Source organism: Crocodylus porosus, unplaced genomic scaffold (assembly GCF_001723895.1).
Source record: "Crocodylus porosus isolate Cpor-Errol unplaced genomic scaffold, CroPor_comp1, whole genome shotgun sequence".
In the NCBI taxonomy this organism is placed as follows: Eukaryota; Metazoa; Chordata; order Crocodylia; family Crocodylidae; genus Crocodylus; species Crocodylus porosus.
The window spans coordinates 2368171-2385793 of NW_017728937.1; the positions used below are offsets into that span (position 1 = coordinate 2368171).

Sequence of the window (17623 nt, forward strand, 5' to 3'; positions counted from 1 at the left end):
CCATTTTTAGAGAAATGGAGAATGCTTAGCAGTGAATTAAAGGGGGAAAGCAATAGGATATAAAAGTGCACAATCCTTTCTAGAGCTGGATACAAAGCCTAGCCTTGCTACCTGTATTCTACCCACTTTGTGGAATATATGTGACCAAAGGAAGTATGAAGTCTGGAATAGCCTTAGTACGTGCGGTAGGTTTAATTCAAGAATGCCCTGCCAACCCAAGCCCTGCCAATCCAAACCCTGCTCTGAATTTCTCACTTTAAAGTGTAGCTCCTGATATTCCAAGCTAGAAACTCAAGCCAATCTCCTATTCAACAATGACAGAATTTCACTGAGCATGGTCAGCTGAAAATGAAAATTGCTGCAGAAGTTAGTAAAGGCAGAATGGCTTATAAGGCAAGTCCATAAAAGCCAGGCTTCATTAAAGTCCCTCTGGATTAAAAGACAAGTCTTTCTTTTTATCAGTGCTCAAGTTTAGTACTGTGAAATGTAACATCTTTGATCAACCTGTCTGCCATTTTTCACCATTTTGTTGTATCAGGGCTGACCAGGATGACAGACCATGACCAATGGATCCCAGAGATTGATGCCATGTTGCATTCTGCAGCAAATGGGGTTCTTCTTCCATGGCTAGCAGAGCTGTCTCCTGGGCCAGATAGTATTCTGCTGTCTTTTTTCCTCTGAAAAGTTATGGATTGTCCAAATGCAGAATAGAAGAAAAAAAATTGCTTCAAGGCAAGAAAATCCTACCCAGTCCTACCACAGTCCTCATGAATGAGTGCCACATTTAACTAGCAGTTGGCAGGTGGCAAGCTGGAGCTGCCTAAGCAAGGTGGAATCTGGAAGATCTTGTTTGCTCCATACCTGGCCTGACCATTGACAAGCTTTCCCCCTCAAACAGACTGAACAGGTGCACAGCTTGAGGATCACATCTGGTGAAGGTTGGAGCTCAGGTATTGTCAATAGCCAACGTCTTTTCTTTTTGGTCTCTGGCTCTTCCCGCATTGGATCTCTATCTATGTGGCCCTAATGCTCGCTTATTAATATTTAAAAACTAACTGTGTACCACTCATGTCTCTTGTGAGGCCTGGCTGAATGAATGCTCAAGGACATCCACCCATAGGTCTGGCTGACACGCTTGCTCCAATAGCAGCATTTGCTACCTGTTATCCAGCCAGAATGTTTTAATATGTTTACTGGTAGCATACTGCAGTCTTAGATAATGCAGGACCTGCCTATGTCAAGGACTGTCTGTTGCTCTGTATACTTCTGTACCAACTAAAATTTGCAAACTGCTATCAGCGAACATGGTAAGGCCTCTTCAATCAACAGCCAGCCAACATAGAGTTGTCTTTCCTATGATGCGTGTGATCCTGCAGCATTTTACAGAGTAGAGCTCACATTTGGTGATTGTGGGGAATGTGTCTTTGTCACTTATGGGGTGGGAACTTGCGTCTCTGATATTCAATGTGCAGATTATCTGGGATACGTTATTTTTTCTCTTTAATATTGACTTGAGTCCAGGTGTTGAGACAGCACTGGGCATAGCAGCAATCAAGGTTTCTTTGGGTGCTGACAGATGTGCAGCTCCCTGCTGTAACTCATTGTGCTTCATAGAAAGCGCCATGAATTACAGCAACCAACACCCCCCACCAACCCCTGACCAAGCAGACATTTGCTGTTGGCTTGAGGTGGGGTAGGATGGGGAATGAATTTCACTTTGGAATGAATCCAGGAGGAGCTGCATATCTGCAGCTTGTCTCCCCTAAGTCTGCCTGCCCCCCAGCTCCAGTGCACTCTGCATGATGGGGGCAGAAGAAGGGAGGGAGTTCCAGGCTGGGGTTTGGCTGATATGCTTGTAAGCAGCTATCAGGTCACCTATTAGTATTCTCTTACTCAGGCTGAACAAACCCAGTTTGTGAGTGGCCCTTCTCTGTACTCTTTCAAGCTTATCCATGTCCTTCTTGAAGTGTGGTGCCCAGAACTGGACACAGTACTCTATCTGTGGTCTCACCAACACTGAATAGAGGGGGAGGAGCACCTCTCTGGACCTATTGCCAACGTATCAGCTGATGCACACTAGAGTTCTATTTGCCCTGTTGGTGACTTCATCACACTGCTGGTTCATATTCATCCTCTGGACAATTGTCACCCCCGGTCCCTTTCAGATGCGGTGTCAGCCAGTGGACCACCACACATCGTGTAGGTATGGTGGAGGTTCTTCCTATCCAGATGAAGGACCCAGCACTTATCCCTACTGAACCTCATCTGATTGCATTCTGCCCATAAGACCAGCCTGTCAAGGTCATCCTGGATCCTTGCCCTATCCTCAGATGTGCCCACATTTCCCCACAGCTTGGTGTCATCCACAAATTTAATCACTGAGTTTTCCACTCCCTCATCTAGGTCATTGATAAAGATGTTAAAGAGTACAGACCCAAGCACTGATCCCTGGGGGACACCACTGGAGACAGCCCTTGAGGATGAGGCCATCCCATCAATTAAGACTTTCTGGGATCAACCTCTGAGCCAGTTGCTAACCCATCTCATTGTTGACTGGTCTAGGCCAGTACTCTCCATCTTGAGAGGATCTCATGGGAAACTGTATCAAAGGTCTTGCTGAAGTCTAGACAGATGATGTCAACCTCATGTCCCATGTCCAGCCAGTTAGTTACCTGGTCATGAAAAGATACCAGGTTTGTTAGGCATGTCCTACCCTCGACAAAGCCATGTTGGTTGTTTCTCAGTACTCCACCTGCTACAAGCTTGTGGTTGATAGTTTCCTTGACAATTTTTTTCAAAGATTTTTCCCAGAATCAAAGTCAGACTGACCCATCTATAGTTAGCAGTGACATCCCTCTTCCCTTTTTAAAGATGGGCACCTTGTTAGCCTTCTTTTAGTCATTTGGGACCACTCCTGAGTTCCATGACTCTTCGAACAGTCTTGCCAGAGGTGCTGCTATGAGTTCAGCCAGTTCTTTCAGGGGTCTTGGGTCATCTGGCCCAGCCAACTTGAAAATGTCCAGATGGTCTAAGAGTACCTTCACCTGTTCAGGACTGATTTTATGTGGACTGCTGTCATTGCTGTATTCTCTGGGCCTCTGGACAGATGATGAGTTCCTATTTGGTTTCAAGGACACGGATACGAAGTAAGTATTTAGGAGCTCAGGCTTTTCATGAGGATCAACTGTGGGCTTCCTCTCCATTTTCAGTAGAGTTCCCACAGTGGAGCTTGATTTCTTCTTGCTCCCAATGTACCTATAGAAGGCCTTTTTGTTGTCTTTTATTTCAGATGCCATCTTGATCTCCATGCATGCCTTGGCTTTTCTTGTCTCATGCCTGCAGACCCTGGCCATATGAGTGTACTCTTTTTTGGATGTTTAGTCTTTTTTCCATTGCATGTACACCTCTTTTTTCTTTTTGAGAAGTTCCCTAATGTTCCTGCTGAGCCAAGCAGGTCTTTTGGCCCCTTTCCCTCTTTTGGACTGCATGGGGATGGCCTCTTTCTGAGCAGTGAGAATTGCCTCCATAAGGAAGTGCCACCATTCCTGAACTCCTGGATCATCCTGTTGCTGGTTGAGAAGGGCCTTTCTAACTAGACTCCTGAGTTTACTAAAGTCTGCTGTTCCAAAGTCTAGAATTATTGTTCTGCTGGCAGAATTCCCAGCCTTTTGGTAGGTGGTGAATCTGATCAGATTGTGATCACTGTTGCCCAGAGTACCTCCAATGTTCAGGTCTTCTACCATGTCTTACCCTTTGGTCAACACCAAGTCTAGAGTGGCTTTCCCCCTGGTCAGTCCTTCCACTGCCTGAGTCAAGAACAGGTCGAATACAGCTGCCAAGAAGTTGGTTGACCTACTAGAGTTGGCTGAATGGTCCTCCCAACAGATTATCCCTTAGGAGTGTCCAAAATCCCCATCCCCAGGTAAACTACTTATGTAACATGAGCCTGAGACCATGAACAAAGCCAAGAGTGAAGATGATTACTACTGAACAGAGCCTTAATGACATGGGCAGAACAGTGGCAACTTTCATTTGCTGCCTTTTTTTTTTGCCTCCCCTTCCGCCCTCCCCACCCAAGTCAGTGCCCAGGCCAGTAGCTCCAGTTGCCTGGACCAAGTGGCCCTACCTTAGTTACACCATTGCTGTGGAGAAATTTACCCCAGATTTTACTCTGTGGTAAGGAGTCAGCACCTTACCAGATCTCCCCTGGCTGGCTGGATGCAGTAGAGATTATGGCTTCTTGTCACTAAGTGGAGACAAATGCAGTTCTTGGCCAGCCAATGGAGGGAGAGCTGCATTGTTTTGAACAACAACTTTGCTCTGGAATAAAATTTACCTAGGACTAAAATTAACTAATGGAGTGGACACACAAATGGTATAATTTACATCCGTGTATAGTTAGACCTCATTTTCCAAAGGGTAACTCTGTTCTGGAGGGGATTGACTGATACTAGTGTAAGATTGTGAGTCCAACTCACTTTTATCCCAGATTAAAGTTATATAGCTTTGGAGTAGACACGCTGTGTGTCTACACAGTATGATTTCTGTTTGTTTGTTTGACTAGTTGGTATGTCACTGTAGAAGATAATCACAGCCTAACACTGAAAAGAATAGAGAATGGCTTAGACTCTGTGCCATGGCCAGATGACCTTCTGTGGCCATTCTCTCCTGGGTAAGAGGAGGACCTCTTTATAAAAAGTTAGGCCTTAAAACACCAATTCGCAAGCTGGAGTTCACAGTCCCAAATGGATGCGGTGGCACTTAGCAAATAGGGTGGCTAATCGGGTGCCACAGCAAAGGATTGGCAGCCATTGGGTTAAAGTCTGTATTAGCATGTTGAACATGACCTTATCCTTTAGGGCCGGATCCTGCCACACATGTATAGCATGTGAGCAGTATGTTGTTCCAGCACCACCCTACACTGAGGTCAACAGGGCTTCATCTAAGCATGGCAGGCTGCCTGCCTACGTACCATAAATTGTAGGATTGGAGCCTTAGATTAGATATCAGCATGCAATTATAATTATATCTCTGTATCACAATGCACCGATGTAATTATATCTTGGTATCACAACACAGTTAAGCTGGTTTTACCCCTCATCTCTTGATTAGAGCTGTGTGAGGGCTGCAGGAAAACATTCCCACCAGTGTTCATTTGGATTTTTAAATGAGCTTGTTTTGATGGCATTAGTGCCTCTGTGCATTTTGCTTGCAGGATTGTTCTCCAAGACAGCCACGGCCATGGAACATTTGCACCTCTTGGATTCCCAAGTGTGAGTGTCTACCCTGAGAACATGCCAAGAGTTGTCTACATGCCAAGTTGCACGTTGCCAGTCCAGGTACACTTGACATTTGACCTGGATCCAGTCCAAATAGCACATGGTCTGAATAGCAAATAATGAATCTTGATACATTATAGTTTTAAATTTCCTGCTAATTTACCTGGCTTCTATTGTGTGTAACAGAGGCTATTCAGAGGTTCATAAGAATCTGTGCAAAGGAACAGATTGGACAGAGATACCTCTCACACCATCCTAAGCTTTGCAAGCTGTGATATGCTGCATCCTTGCAGTATGTGGTTAATAAAATCAGCCAGTTATTTAAATCTATAACTTGTACCCAATACAGCGATGCCATTTATACCTTGTAAGGATCTGACTTGCTGAGTTCAGAATACTGTCACAGGGTGGTGTGATGTTTTATGAAGGCATTGAGTAGGAGCACTTCAGAAAAGATATGTTAACTCTGAGGCACAAGCACATTTTATTTCTGATGCAGCTAAACAAGATTAACTCTGTAACTTTCATGTGGAGTTGATTTGGTTAGCTGGATGCGAGTATCTCAATGTGAAAACACACCTCTTTTTTTCCAGTGAAGGCGTGTCCTGAATTTGGGATCAGTGCATGTCTTGTAATGTAGCAAGGCTATCTGACTTACTTGACTTCTCTGGTATATCTCCAGTGTTCTATGTACCTTCCAGAATGTAACATTGAATTCTACACTACAATAATCTAATTAATCCATTTTCCAGAGGCATCAAAGTAATGGACTCCCTCCAAAAACATAAAAGCGCTCTAACAAATTGTATCCTATAAAGAGTTACTTCATTTATATCCTCCTCCAGTCACTTCCTTATTATCTAAGAACTCCCCCCTTCCCCTCCAAATTCCTTACTATGACCCTGATTCAGGAAGCCCATAAAGCTAAGCCTATAATCCCAGTGAAATCAGTAGTACTGTGTATCTGAAAAAAATTATGCAAGTGTTTTGCTTGACTTAGTCCTACAACTGCTTATGAGACCAGATACATTGCAGCCTGCCTGGAAGATAATTAATCCAGTCTCTAGGCACAGCAAGCAGTGAAATGAATTCAAGAGATCCCATCGTGCCCTAACAAGCACTCGCATTTGTCTGAATCAGGTGGCCTCAAATGAAGTTCTCCACTGTGGCAGCAATAGTTTTCTGATCCCCTTGGACTATGAAGGCTCAAACCATTTGGGATTTTGTAGGATAAAACCTCTACTTGGAACTCAACCAGGAAATGGACTGGAAACTGGCCACCTCTCATTACTGGCTGCCTGATTTCCCTGAGCTGGCAAGTTCTTACATGAAAAGGTAACACTTGGTTCTGTTAATATTTCTCTTTTAGGAGGCCACATGTAATCGTACTCCCTGTGAAATCAATGCAAGGGACAGCTAAATTGGTCCACAGCCTGTTCCTTGGGAATCCCTCAAGTTCCCAGAAGCTATAGCAGATCAGTCCCCATTCTGGTGGTGGAGCTGGGGCCCACTAGTACCCATTGCTCCCCTCCTTCCCTCACCTCTATGATTTGTGTTCATGGCTTCTTCTGGGACAGAGACTCAAAGCACTGTCTCCCCTTGTAGTGGTCATCACTCAACCAGAGACCAAAATGCCTTTGAGAAGAATAGATTTCTTTTCCCATCTGCCTCATATCTGGTCCCTGAGTTCAAAGGCTCTGCGAAGAAAACAGAAGTAGGATTCTGGGCCTGCTAGTGAATGGGAGATTTAATAACTAGTATGTTTCGCTGGTATTTCCTGGTCCTGCTCACCTGAACTGGGTTAGGCCCCCAAGGGTTAATACCCCTGCATGACATGGGCCCTTGTCTACATCCACCTGGTCAGCAAGCACTTTTGCTAAACCCACGCACCTTTCCACCAGCAGTTACATCACCTCTGCCAAGTGAACTACATCTACTGCTGCCCAGGAGCTAGGAAAAGGTATGGGTAGACATTTGCAAGGGTCCTGTCAGCAACTGGTGCCTTTCTGGGCTGTACTTCATGCTCTGGCAGCACAGCTGCTACAGTGGTGCTGTGAGGAGCTGCCAGAAGCACATAGATGCATCTGTGCTCTGGCAGGTAGGCAGTTCAACTGCTGTCTTGTTGCCACTGGCAAATACATGTAGACAAGGCCAAATTCTGGCGGCTGCCGTTCCAGGTGTACCTGTCTCACTTGAACCTGAGCAGATGTGACTGATGTGGGCTTTTCTCTGTCCCTGTCTTAAGAGTAGAAAAACAAAGGGCATGTACTTACTCTAAAACACACACTTCTTTTACTTAAGATTCTGCATGAAATAATGCTTGAAATTAAATCTTACTTCTTTTCTACCCAACAGGTAGTTTAACTTCACTCTCCTTTATATGAGGAATTTTAAAGTGGGCACTAAACTTGTAGGACTCCCTTCAAGAGTGACTCTCGCTTTGGGGACTCTCTCCTTGTTTTTGAATTGACCAATTATCCATCTGCATCATATGCTCCCTTTTAGCGCTGTTTTGTGAACCTGAATCCCAGGCTGAGTGCAGACCAGAACCCAGCCTTTCTCTCTGTCTGGCCGCTGCCCACTCCCCCTTTGCTGACAATTGAACTCTGCTACAGAATCCAGGCTTTTCAAGGCACATTTGTTTCTATGGGGCCACGGACAGTGTTCCTGATTAGGCACAGTCTGACATGCCAGAGAAACGTCACAGCTCAAGCACCTGGGACAAATCTGGCAGGGGGGATGGATCTGACAGCACACATTCGCAGCTATATTTTGCAGGCACTCTCCCTGTCCACAGCTAGTGCAGAGCAGACTAGAATAACTTCCCCAGCTTAGTTCCCTTTAGCAACATGAGGTGAGTGGTGGAGAGCTTTTAGGAGGGTTTTCTTTTCTTTTCTTTTACCTTTTTTCCTATCTAGGAGGGGGGAGACATGATCATTATTTTTGCAGGGGAGGGAAGTACTCAAAGTTAGAGAGTTTCCCATGGAGTTGTGAGAGAGCAAAAGAGCTCGGTGCCTTGGAGCAGAAGCACTTCCTTGCTAAATCACTTCTAGTTACTTTGTGTAAAATGCCCCATGCTCGTCCCAGGAATCCGAGTCCTATCCCAGAGGTGACCTGGGACTCTGGGTTTAAAGAGATGAATGAGACCTGGAAGGGAGCTATCGCCTGCCTTGGAGTGGCTGTCTTCTTTGTGATGACCATTGGGATTATTTATTGGCAAGTGGTGGACCAGCCGAACAAGAACTGGATCTTGAGAGGGAGCACCAGTGGTCTCATCTGGGAGCGACGGTCCCACTCCCTTATCCTGCAGACCCTGAGTGAGGAGAAGACTGTGGTGGAGATTGATGTGGGCAACTTTCCTGACATGGAGCTGCCTTTTGTGAAGAACTTATGCTGGCTTAACAAAACAGAGTTCTGCTACACCTGGGATGTTACAGCAGACCTGAAGATTTCCTTTGAACCTGGTCTCTCTGTTGGCACGGAGTGCTACAGCATCCACTGGATACCCCTGCACTGCGAAGTTACACTGAAGGTAATGAGGCTCGGGCTTTTTCATACAATAATAAGTCTATTTGTTTCTAATGTATTCCGGCATTCTCTGGGCTTGATCCTGATGGAAATCTGCATCAGTCTGGAGGGGGGGCGGCTGAATGCAGCTGCAACGACTGACACACTAGCAGAAGCTCCGTATGTTTATTATACTATTCCCACCCCAGCATCCTAACAATAGCATTAAGCTTGTCCCTGCTGACAGGACAGAGAGAGAGAGACTTTCGTGTTTACTTTTTGTGGAGGCACTTGGATGCCATAATGATGGGTGATCTTACACAATTCTAGACAGACAAACAGTCCCAAACATGCAGGGAGCTACAGCATCCCATAAAAATGTACTGGTAGAATGAAATCACATAACCCAAAATATTAAACCACCATAGTTTCTTTGCCACAAGGCTGCTTTGTTAATGAGATGGCAGGAGAGCCGCTTTAACTTAGAGACTGAATAAATAAATATATGAATTGACAATGGTGGATGGAAACAAGAAGCTAGCAAAGGTAATTCCTAACCACAGGCACAATAGATTTATTCCAATGACTTGCAAGCCATACCTCTATTTGGAGCTAAAAGGGATTTCTTAAAATAAATATTCACTCCGTATTGGCACAAACCCTGAAATTCTTGGCTGTGCCGGACCTCAGAAGTTGCTACACTGGTTGGGCTAAAATTTGGAAGACATCTTTGTGTTGATAAGTGCATTCATCCCATGATTAAAGAATATTTTGCTTTAACAATGTTTATAAAAGGGAAGAAAAGAATTGACTAGCGTATGGTAGCCTAGCAGGAGACTTTCCCGTCTCTTAATACCTCAGGTGTCAGCAGTGAAAGTTGTTAAAATCCTTGTGAATCACTGCCCTGCTACCTACAAAGGTTGCATAAACGGATAGCTTTTTTTTTAGTTGTATAGTAACTCTCCATTTAAAATACACGTTGATGTGAGGAATCATTCTCAATGTAACTGTTTAGTGCAGTGCACACGCAGACTTTGATTAATTTTGCTTATGTGCCAACCCTGAAAGAAATACATTTCAGATCTACACAGTCAAGGTGATAAGTAGGGCAGGGAGCACAGTTTTCCAAGTGAAAAAGAACCACTGGAAAATGTGATCTGGGGGAGACTGGAAATGGTGAGAACGGTTCAGTTTTTAAGCAGGCATAAATAATGTGACCCTTTCGAAGTCAAGTGCACTCTCATGATTTACTTCAGCTGGACTTCTGCTTTAACATATTGGGTCTCTACATCAGAAAAACATCTAACTTAAGCACAGGGAAAGATTTGACCTACGTCTGCAGCAGCAATTGCCACTCTGTGGTACCCAGACCAAAAAAGAAATCGTACACTGAAGTTAAACATTTCCAGAGTTCAAAGATTCAGAGCTTTCTCCTGACGTATAGGCTCAGTCACTGAGAGTAACTGAGAGGAAGCAGACCTACAAATAAGCATGTTTTTTATCAGGAGACTAATTATTCTCTTTCTCCTGTGGCAGGAAATTGCTCAGAATAAAACAGGACTCAAATACTCAGGGATGCTCCAAAAAAAATTATAGGGAATGGGAGCCTGGTCCATCAAGTTGCTGAGAGCACCCACCTCCTGCTGACCTTGCTGGAAGCCAATCCATTACCAGGTTCAGAGCCAGTCATCAGGGAGGGACGGGGAATGCTTTTACAAAATGTGGAACAGATTAAGCAGGGTGAAATGTGAAGGGACTCTGACCTCCAGTGTTGGAGCCAGCACGAGAGGATAAAAAGGAAACTGAAATGAAAGGCTTTCTCAGATAGAGAATCCAGCAAATTAATTGGCTGTAGGTGTCCTTTTAACAAAACAAAGGATGAATTATAATTGTTGTTTCTGGCTGCCTCACTTTTCTGGCTGCACTGAGACTTTGCACCAAATTGTCTCCTTAGGCTAAGGCATTAACACCAGCAAATAAAAATAAAATGCCTTGCAGCTTAAAACCACTGATTGGTGCCCTGGGTGACAGCAGTAAATCCTCCTGCACTCTAACTGCAAACAGCAATAGAAACAGCTTAGCAAAGCATGCGTTCGTATTGTTTTGATTGCATCCTGCAAAGAGCCAGATTCTCCGCTGAGTTGTTCGACATAGCTGCACTGGCCTCAGTCTAGTCGACACCAGCTAGAGAATCAAGTCCATGTAGAATAAAGTGCTTGGGGCTGGGATTTAGTCACAGTGATCTAATACAGTGGGAGCCAACCTTTTTGACAGGTATGCCACAAATTAAGCCCCATGCCCCTTCCCCTGCCCAACCTGCAGCTCTGCTTTCTGCTTCCTGCCCTGTGCTCTATGCCTGATCTGGTGCTCTGGCTTCTGCTCCATGTGCTGCCTGTGCTCTCCCTGATCTGCCATGTGGCACACCGAAAGGCTGCCATGCCACTTGTAGCACACCTGCCGTAGGTTGGTCACCTGTTGTCTAGCAGGTAGTTCCTGTTTTTCACACATTCTCAGTTGTTTCTTTATTGTAGTACAAACAACCTGAAGCTGCCCATGGGAAACAGCTCATTTTTGTTTCCTCTGCCTCCTCACCTCTGCATATATCAGCCTAAAAGAGGCCTCCCAGAGACACAAACTGGAGGGTCTCCCTCTTTAAAAGTTTGGGGCATGAGTGAGACTAGCTGCTTAATCTTGTACAATCCCAAATCCCCAGTGTTCCTGGAAATGCATCTGGGCTTTCATCAAGGTGTCCAGCAAGCTTCATACTTATTTCATAAGAATTAGAAATCATGTGGGAAGTTAAGTCTTGCTGATCCTATTCCTTGGCTGACAGAGAAAGCTTAGAAAGAGCTAACACAATAAGACTATTTGAAGTGAAATAACAACAGAATTCATTGTCTTTAAATGAGTTAGGAAACTGGAGGCAAGGGGTTAAAATATCATGTCAGTCTCTGTACTGCCTGGTCCATCTTTGACTGTTTTGTGTCATGGAGTAGCAGTTTGCTTACTTTGTCTGAAAAAAATGTTCTAGGGGGACTTTGTAACTTGTCCTGTCACCAAATTGGACTTTCCAAGCATGTATGTATTTGTCTTGCTGAGAAGTAACACCTTTTATTGCGGTTTGAAGCTTGGGGGTTTATTTGTAGAGAGGAGAAAGTTAATGAGGAAATTCATGAAGATGTAGTATGGATGAATCAGTAGCAGCTCCCCTCAGGATGCGTTAAGACGTATACTTACAGAAGAAACCAAATCTCACATTTTATGCTTTGCTGCCTGCGTTCTGTTTCTAGTGACACTTCAGAAGATAATTTATGGAACTGGTTGAAATATTTAGCAGATTTTGCAGCGGAAGCCCTGAAACACTGTCACACTACTCTCTTCAGTCTTCCCTTACTAACCTGCCATGGAAGAGAATGTGTTGCTGGAAAAAAAGAAGAAAGAAATTGCAAAATTCAACCCTCTCCTCCACACGGGCTGTGTCTACATGAGACACTTTACTGTGCAATAAAGCATCACCATCGGCACATGAGGGCACTCACTGCACAGTAAATTAGTTTACTGAGCAGTAAATTTACTACCTGCATATGCAGGTAGTGAATTTGCAGTGAGGTAGAGCCAAATAGCATTAATTGCATATGTAGACATGCCCCCAGATATTTATTTTAAAAGAATATTATTGATGTTGCAAAGTCAAGTGCTATAAACTTAGGAACACTCAGATTTTTGATTGACCATGCAGTCTTTATTCTGATTCCTTGTGCATCTATCTTACATGCTGAATGAAGCAGGCATTCTCTGGCAAGGAGAAAATCAAACGCATGATCATATAATCAAGAATTGTACCATAATGCAGGTCTGACTTAAGATTACTTTTGTAATTTTCATTCTGGCATTTCCTAACTTTCATGTGCTTCACTTAGCAACCTAAGAACTTCTCCTTGTGTTCATTTAATTGCTTTTTGTGTGCATTTAATTTTTGTTTTTAATTATTTTCATCTAATTGTGGTGTGTGCATCTAACCTACTCCCTGTGGATACATCTATGTATGTACTTGGCAAGTAGCAATAAACCCCAGGGCAGTTTGTGCTAGCGTTTATTTTTCCCAGGTGCAGCGTTTACATGTATGCCTGGGACTGTGGCATGCTGAGCTGTGGCAGAGCAGCCCTGATCTGGCAAGGAGCCGGGGAGGTGAGGGGGAAGCTGCTCCACCCTAGATCAATGTGCTGTGGAGGGGATGGTAGGGGCATGAGGGTGCTACAGTCCAGGGGTTAGCCAGCAGGCACAGGGGTTAGCCAGCAAGCAGCCCCCACACTGTTGCACCCTTGTGCCCCTGCCAGCCCCAGCCACTCTCTACCTATGCATTTCAGCGTATGTAACTAGTCTGCTGTAAGATAGTACTTGTCCTGGACAATATTATCCTACAGTAGAGTTAATTTACTGTGCCCTAATATGGGTGCACATGTAGATGGTGATACTTTACTGTAGAGCTAATTAGTCAGTGTCAGAGTGAAGTGCATGTGGAGATGCACCCAGGATCATAAAACTTCAACAGGAGTTGAATCCCTAGGCTTTCAGCATTGCAGCATTGTAACCATTTGAGCTATAGGGTTAGAACATTAGGAAATTATAGAAGAGGGCTGTTTTTCAGGGTGTTTCGCAGGTGTTGCCCCCAAAGTGAGAAACTGGTCTTTCCTGATGTATACTGTGTGCTGAGGGCAGTTGCCAGCTCATATCTACTATACATTCTTGCACATACCACACCCCCAAATATAATACAGACTTTGTTTTTGAAAGACATTAGGAGGGTTTTTTTTCCCCAGAGTTATGGCTGCAGACAGCAAAGATAGAGCCTAATCTTCAGCTGCTTATCCTCCCTTTCCTGCTTAACTAAAACCCTAGCTGCTGCTGAAGACTGCTCTCCATGGCTAGACTTATGATCTTGAAAAGAGTTAGAGTTGTATAATAGGAGTAGAGATCAGAAGCTTTACAGGACAGCAAAACTGCCCTAAGAAAAGTGAGCTTGATTGGTGGAATGACCATTAAAAGCAGAGATGATTCACACCTGTGAAGGTTCCTTGTGCACCTGTGAAGGTCCCTTTATTTGAAGCTGCAAGGGCATATGAACTCCCTCAGCTGTCTGAATAGTAATACCAGAGCTGTTGTACTGTGGAGCAGAGATCAAAGAAGGGTATTTCTGCCTCAGGCAAAAAAATCAGCTTCCGCACTTACTGCATGCAATCCAATTTTGGGGGACTGATTTTTGGAGGAAAGTCTGTGTTATATGTGAGGAAAATATAGTATCTGTTCCCACCCCCGTCCTCTCTTGTCTGAACATAGGGGTGTTCCTGCTCCTGATGGTATCCATGTGTATAAGTACAAATGAAACACTGGGGACCTCTGCTGGGTTCCAGTGATTAGTTAAAGAAGGACACTCTTCACATGAGCTGCTACGGCTGCCTTGGGTGTTCCCTTGGTCTTCCAATGCATTATATGATAGTGCCGCTGCTGCTGCTGCCACCAGGATTTTGGCAGCAGCCTAAAGCCATATTGGGAATGCTCAGTACTTTTAGTAGACTCCTAGCACTTCCCTTGGCACCCAAGTAAGCAAATGGAAATGGTGACGGGTTGGGTTTTTTAAGATTTTGTATCTGTGAAAGAGTAAGACAAAACTCACAGCATGGCCGGCAGGGCTGCAGCTGGAGATCGGAAGGGAAGGAAAATACCCACCCCACTTCCGGATCAGCATCTCGCTCAGGATTGGAGGAGGGAGGTTGCCCAAAGGTATTTCTGGCCACAGAGAGGGGTCAGTCCCCTGCAGGCCACAGGGAGAGAGGAGCGGCTGAATGTCCTGGCAGGCAAGGGCTGTGGACTGTGCCTGAGGAAAGCTGCCAGAGTGACTCTAAGCAGGAGGTAGGCGGAGGGGCTGGCAGAGCTGCAGCTGAGGATCTGGAGAGAGGGAGTCCACAAGGCCTGTGATAATCTCCAGAGTGGAGTTTTCAACAGAGGATCTGGAGGAGGGCCTGAGAGAAAACTACAGTCACAGGTAGAAACTTCCTGCACATGGGGGAGACCCCCAGGAGACTGTGAATGTTCATAGGGGTGCAGGGCAGGCCGGCACATAACAAGGACTGGACTAAGGGATTTTCTTGATCATTGCGATTGGAATGTTGAGAACCTGATCCCAGGTAAAGGCGACATGGATGGAGCCCAGCAAGAAGACTGAGAGCAGCTGGGGTTTTCTTTGGGTTTTTTGCCTTTTCTTTTGATATTTGAGCACAGCCCAAGACCAGCACCTGGAAGGTGTACATAATTGATACCAAAGGTCACCTGGGGGTAGAGGGCCAAATAAGACTGTCACGGAGTGGGGCCTGCGAGCGGCCGTGAGCTCGCTAGCGCCCCTTGCCGTGTCAAATAAGGTGATCCAGCACCTTCTTCTTGCCCACCACATCTTTGATCTTATAAAGTTCAGTAAGGGAGGCTGCCTACTTCCACCTTGATACAGCGCTGGTATTACCTCCGTTCCAAGTGGGGTGCCCCCAACACTCCCAGCCTTATGGGCAATGTGTGCCTCCTGCCTCCCCTTCAGCATGCCCCAAGCCTCGCAGTTGTTCCCGGACGTTCTTGGGTCCTTGCCCTTTGGCGCCCCTCTCTGGCGCCCCTGGGCTTGTCTCACACCCGGCACTCCTTGTCTGGTGCCCCTGCACTTGCTGGCCCTCCCGGGCCCGCTAGCAGTACTCTTCCACTCAGGTTCAGGTGGCCTGAGCCTTATCTGGCCCCCTCTGGGGCCTCTGCCGCACCTCTTGAGCCCGTTGCCCCCTCTCTGGGGCCTCTGCCGTGCCTCTTGCGCCCGTTGCCCCCTCTCTGGGGCCTATGCCGCGTGTTTCCCGTGCTTGGGGCTCAGGTGGCCACAGCCGTGCCTGGCCCCTTGACCCCTTTTCTGGGTCGCTTGCCCCACTGGGCAGAATACCGCCCTCACAGGCTGGGGTCTGAAACCCCGCACACCGCGCCTCTCCGGTGCAAACAGCTGTGCCCCACTGGCACCGCTTGCTGTGCCCCACTGGGCAAAATACCGCCCTCGCGGGCTGGGATCTCAACCCCTATACGCTGAGCGCCTCTACGGCACTCGCTTGCCATGCCCACTGTGGCACTAGAGTCCCCAGGACTGTGGAGCCCTCCGGCACTCTCTGCTGGTCCTACCTTGGTTGGGGCTCAGGTGGCCACAGCCGTGCCTGGCCCCCAGGACCGCCATCTTGGTCCTTTGCCCTGATAGGGCTTCTTTCTAGTCTCGCCCCACAGGGTGGGGTCCACACCCCTCGATACATGCGCCACTGGCGCAAACAGCTGTGCCCGCCTGGCACTGCTAGCTGTGCCCTGCTGGGCACCAGGAACCCCCAGATTATTGGGGAGCTCCCGTGAGGCCTCCTCACACCCCTACAGCCTTACCCAGTCCTCCGGTTTAACCATAACAAAAACCATGAGCCAAGCAGCTGCAACATAAACAAGAAGCCTACCAGCTTATAACCCAAAGCTTGCACTCACTAGGCTCTTTAGTCATGGCCTCTTCTAGCGTTCTCTCCCCTGCATCATTGCAGCCGATCTGCATGGTCAGGCAGCAACCCTCCACCCAGCCTGCTCAGCTCTCCTGCAGAGCTCCTGCAGCTGCCAGAAGGGAACTGCTAGCTAGGCTTTGGCCTAGCTGTTTATAAGGGCCTGGCCCTGCCCCTTTTTGGTCATGTGACCAGCCTGGTTGCCCCAGCAACCCACATCTGTGCTGCTTCAGGGAGTACTGTGACCTGGCTGCAGAAGAGTTTTGCGAGTACCATCTGGAGAGCCTAGGCTGGGGTAAAGGGGAGGTTTGGAGCCCCACAGAAGAAACAGGGATCGAGACCAGGCAGGATCACCGCAGGCAGTGCCTCCTGGAATATATTTCATCAAAGTCATGGCAGGCGAGAAAACATAAGACCAATTTCCTGTCAGACCAGGTGATCCAAAGCCGAGGTCCACCCTGTCACTGCCAGTAGGCAGACAAGTTCAGGGCAGGGGTAGCAAGCCCTGCAACATATACAGCTGTCACAGTATCACAACCAAATTTTAGTGGAATCTCATGAGATAAAAAATAGGTATAGTTTTACACAAAAAGGAATTTGAAGGCCTGAATATAAAAGGTCTGCTACAAATGGTGATGATGTTAAGGTTTCTTACAGAAAAGGTCACAAGAATTCTTTGGAATAGGAAGTGATGGGCTACCAAAATATAAGATTCTCCAGTAATATGCATTCTTATAATACATTGTGGGGGGCCTTGTGCTTAGGGTATCCTAATTTACAATTGCTGGTTCTTCTTGTATTTTGTGAGGTTCTTTCAGAATTCTTATGGAAATGTTTGGACTTCTCTAGCTTCTGTCACGGTCACTTTTCTAACATGAAATTGAAATGGAATGAGAGGTATTTTAGGGCAGACAAGTAAGGTAGCCTTCCTTGTACCTGCATCATTGGGTTCTGTGTGTGAAGCATGGTTGGATTAAGGAAGCAAAACCACAAATCCTAACCAGGTTTAGAGTACAGGCTCACAAAGCAGTCCCTTTGCCCCACTTCAACAGGAAACAGGCTGCAAAAGTGACTGCAGCTTCTTTCATAGATTTCATAGACATTAGGGCTGGAAGGGACCTCGGGAGATCGAGTCCAGCCCCCTGCCTAAAGGGCAGGAAGTCAGCTGGGGTCATAGGATCCCAGCAAGATAAGCCTCCAATTTACTCTTGAAGGTGTTCAATGTAGGCGCTTGAACCACCTCCGCTGGCAGACTGTTCCAGACCTTGGGGGCTCGGACAGTAAAGAAAT

General features: G+C 46.2%; 1 protein-coding gene across 1 annotated transcript in view; it reads left to right on the forward strand.

The window, feature by feature from the left end:
• Window positions 1-7727: 7727 nt before the first annotated feature.
• The window catches only part of LOC109318183 (SITS-binding protein-like), an 87140-nt gene continuing 77244 nt past the window's right edge, over window positions 7728-17623 (forward strand). Inside the window, exon 1 of the mRNA XM_019547252.1 lies at window positions 7728-8811. Within this exon, the coding sequence (XP_019402797.1) occupies window positions 8347-8811 (465 nt within the window). The 5' untranslated portion in view covers window positions 7728-8346. The remainder of the gene's footprint in view (window positions 8812-17623) is intronic.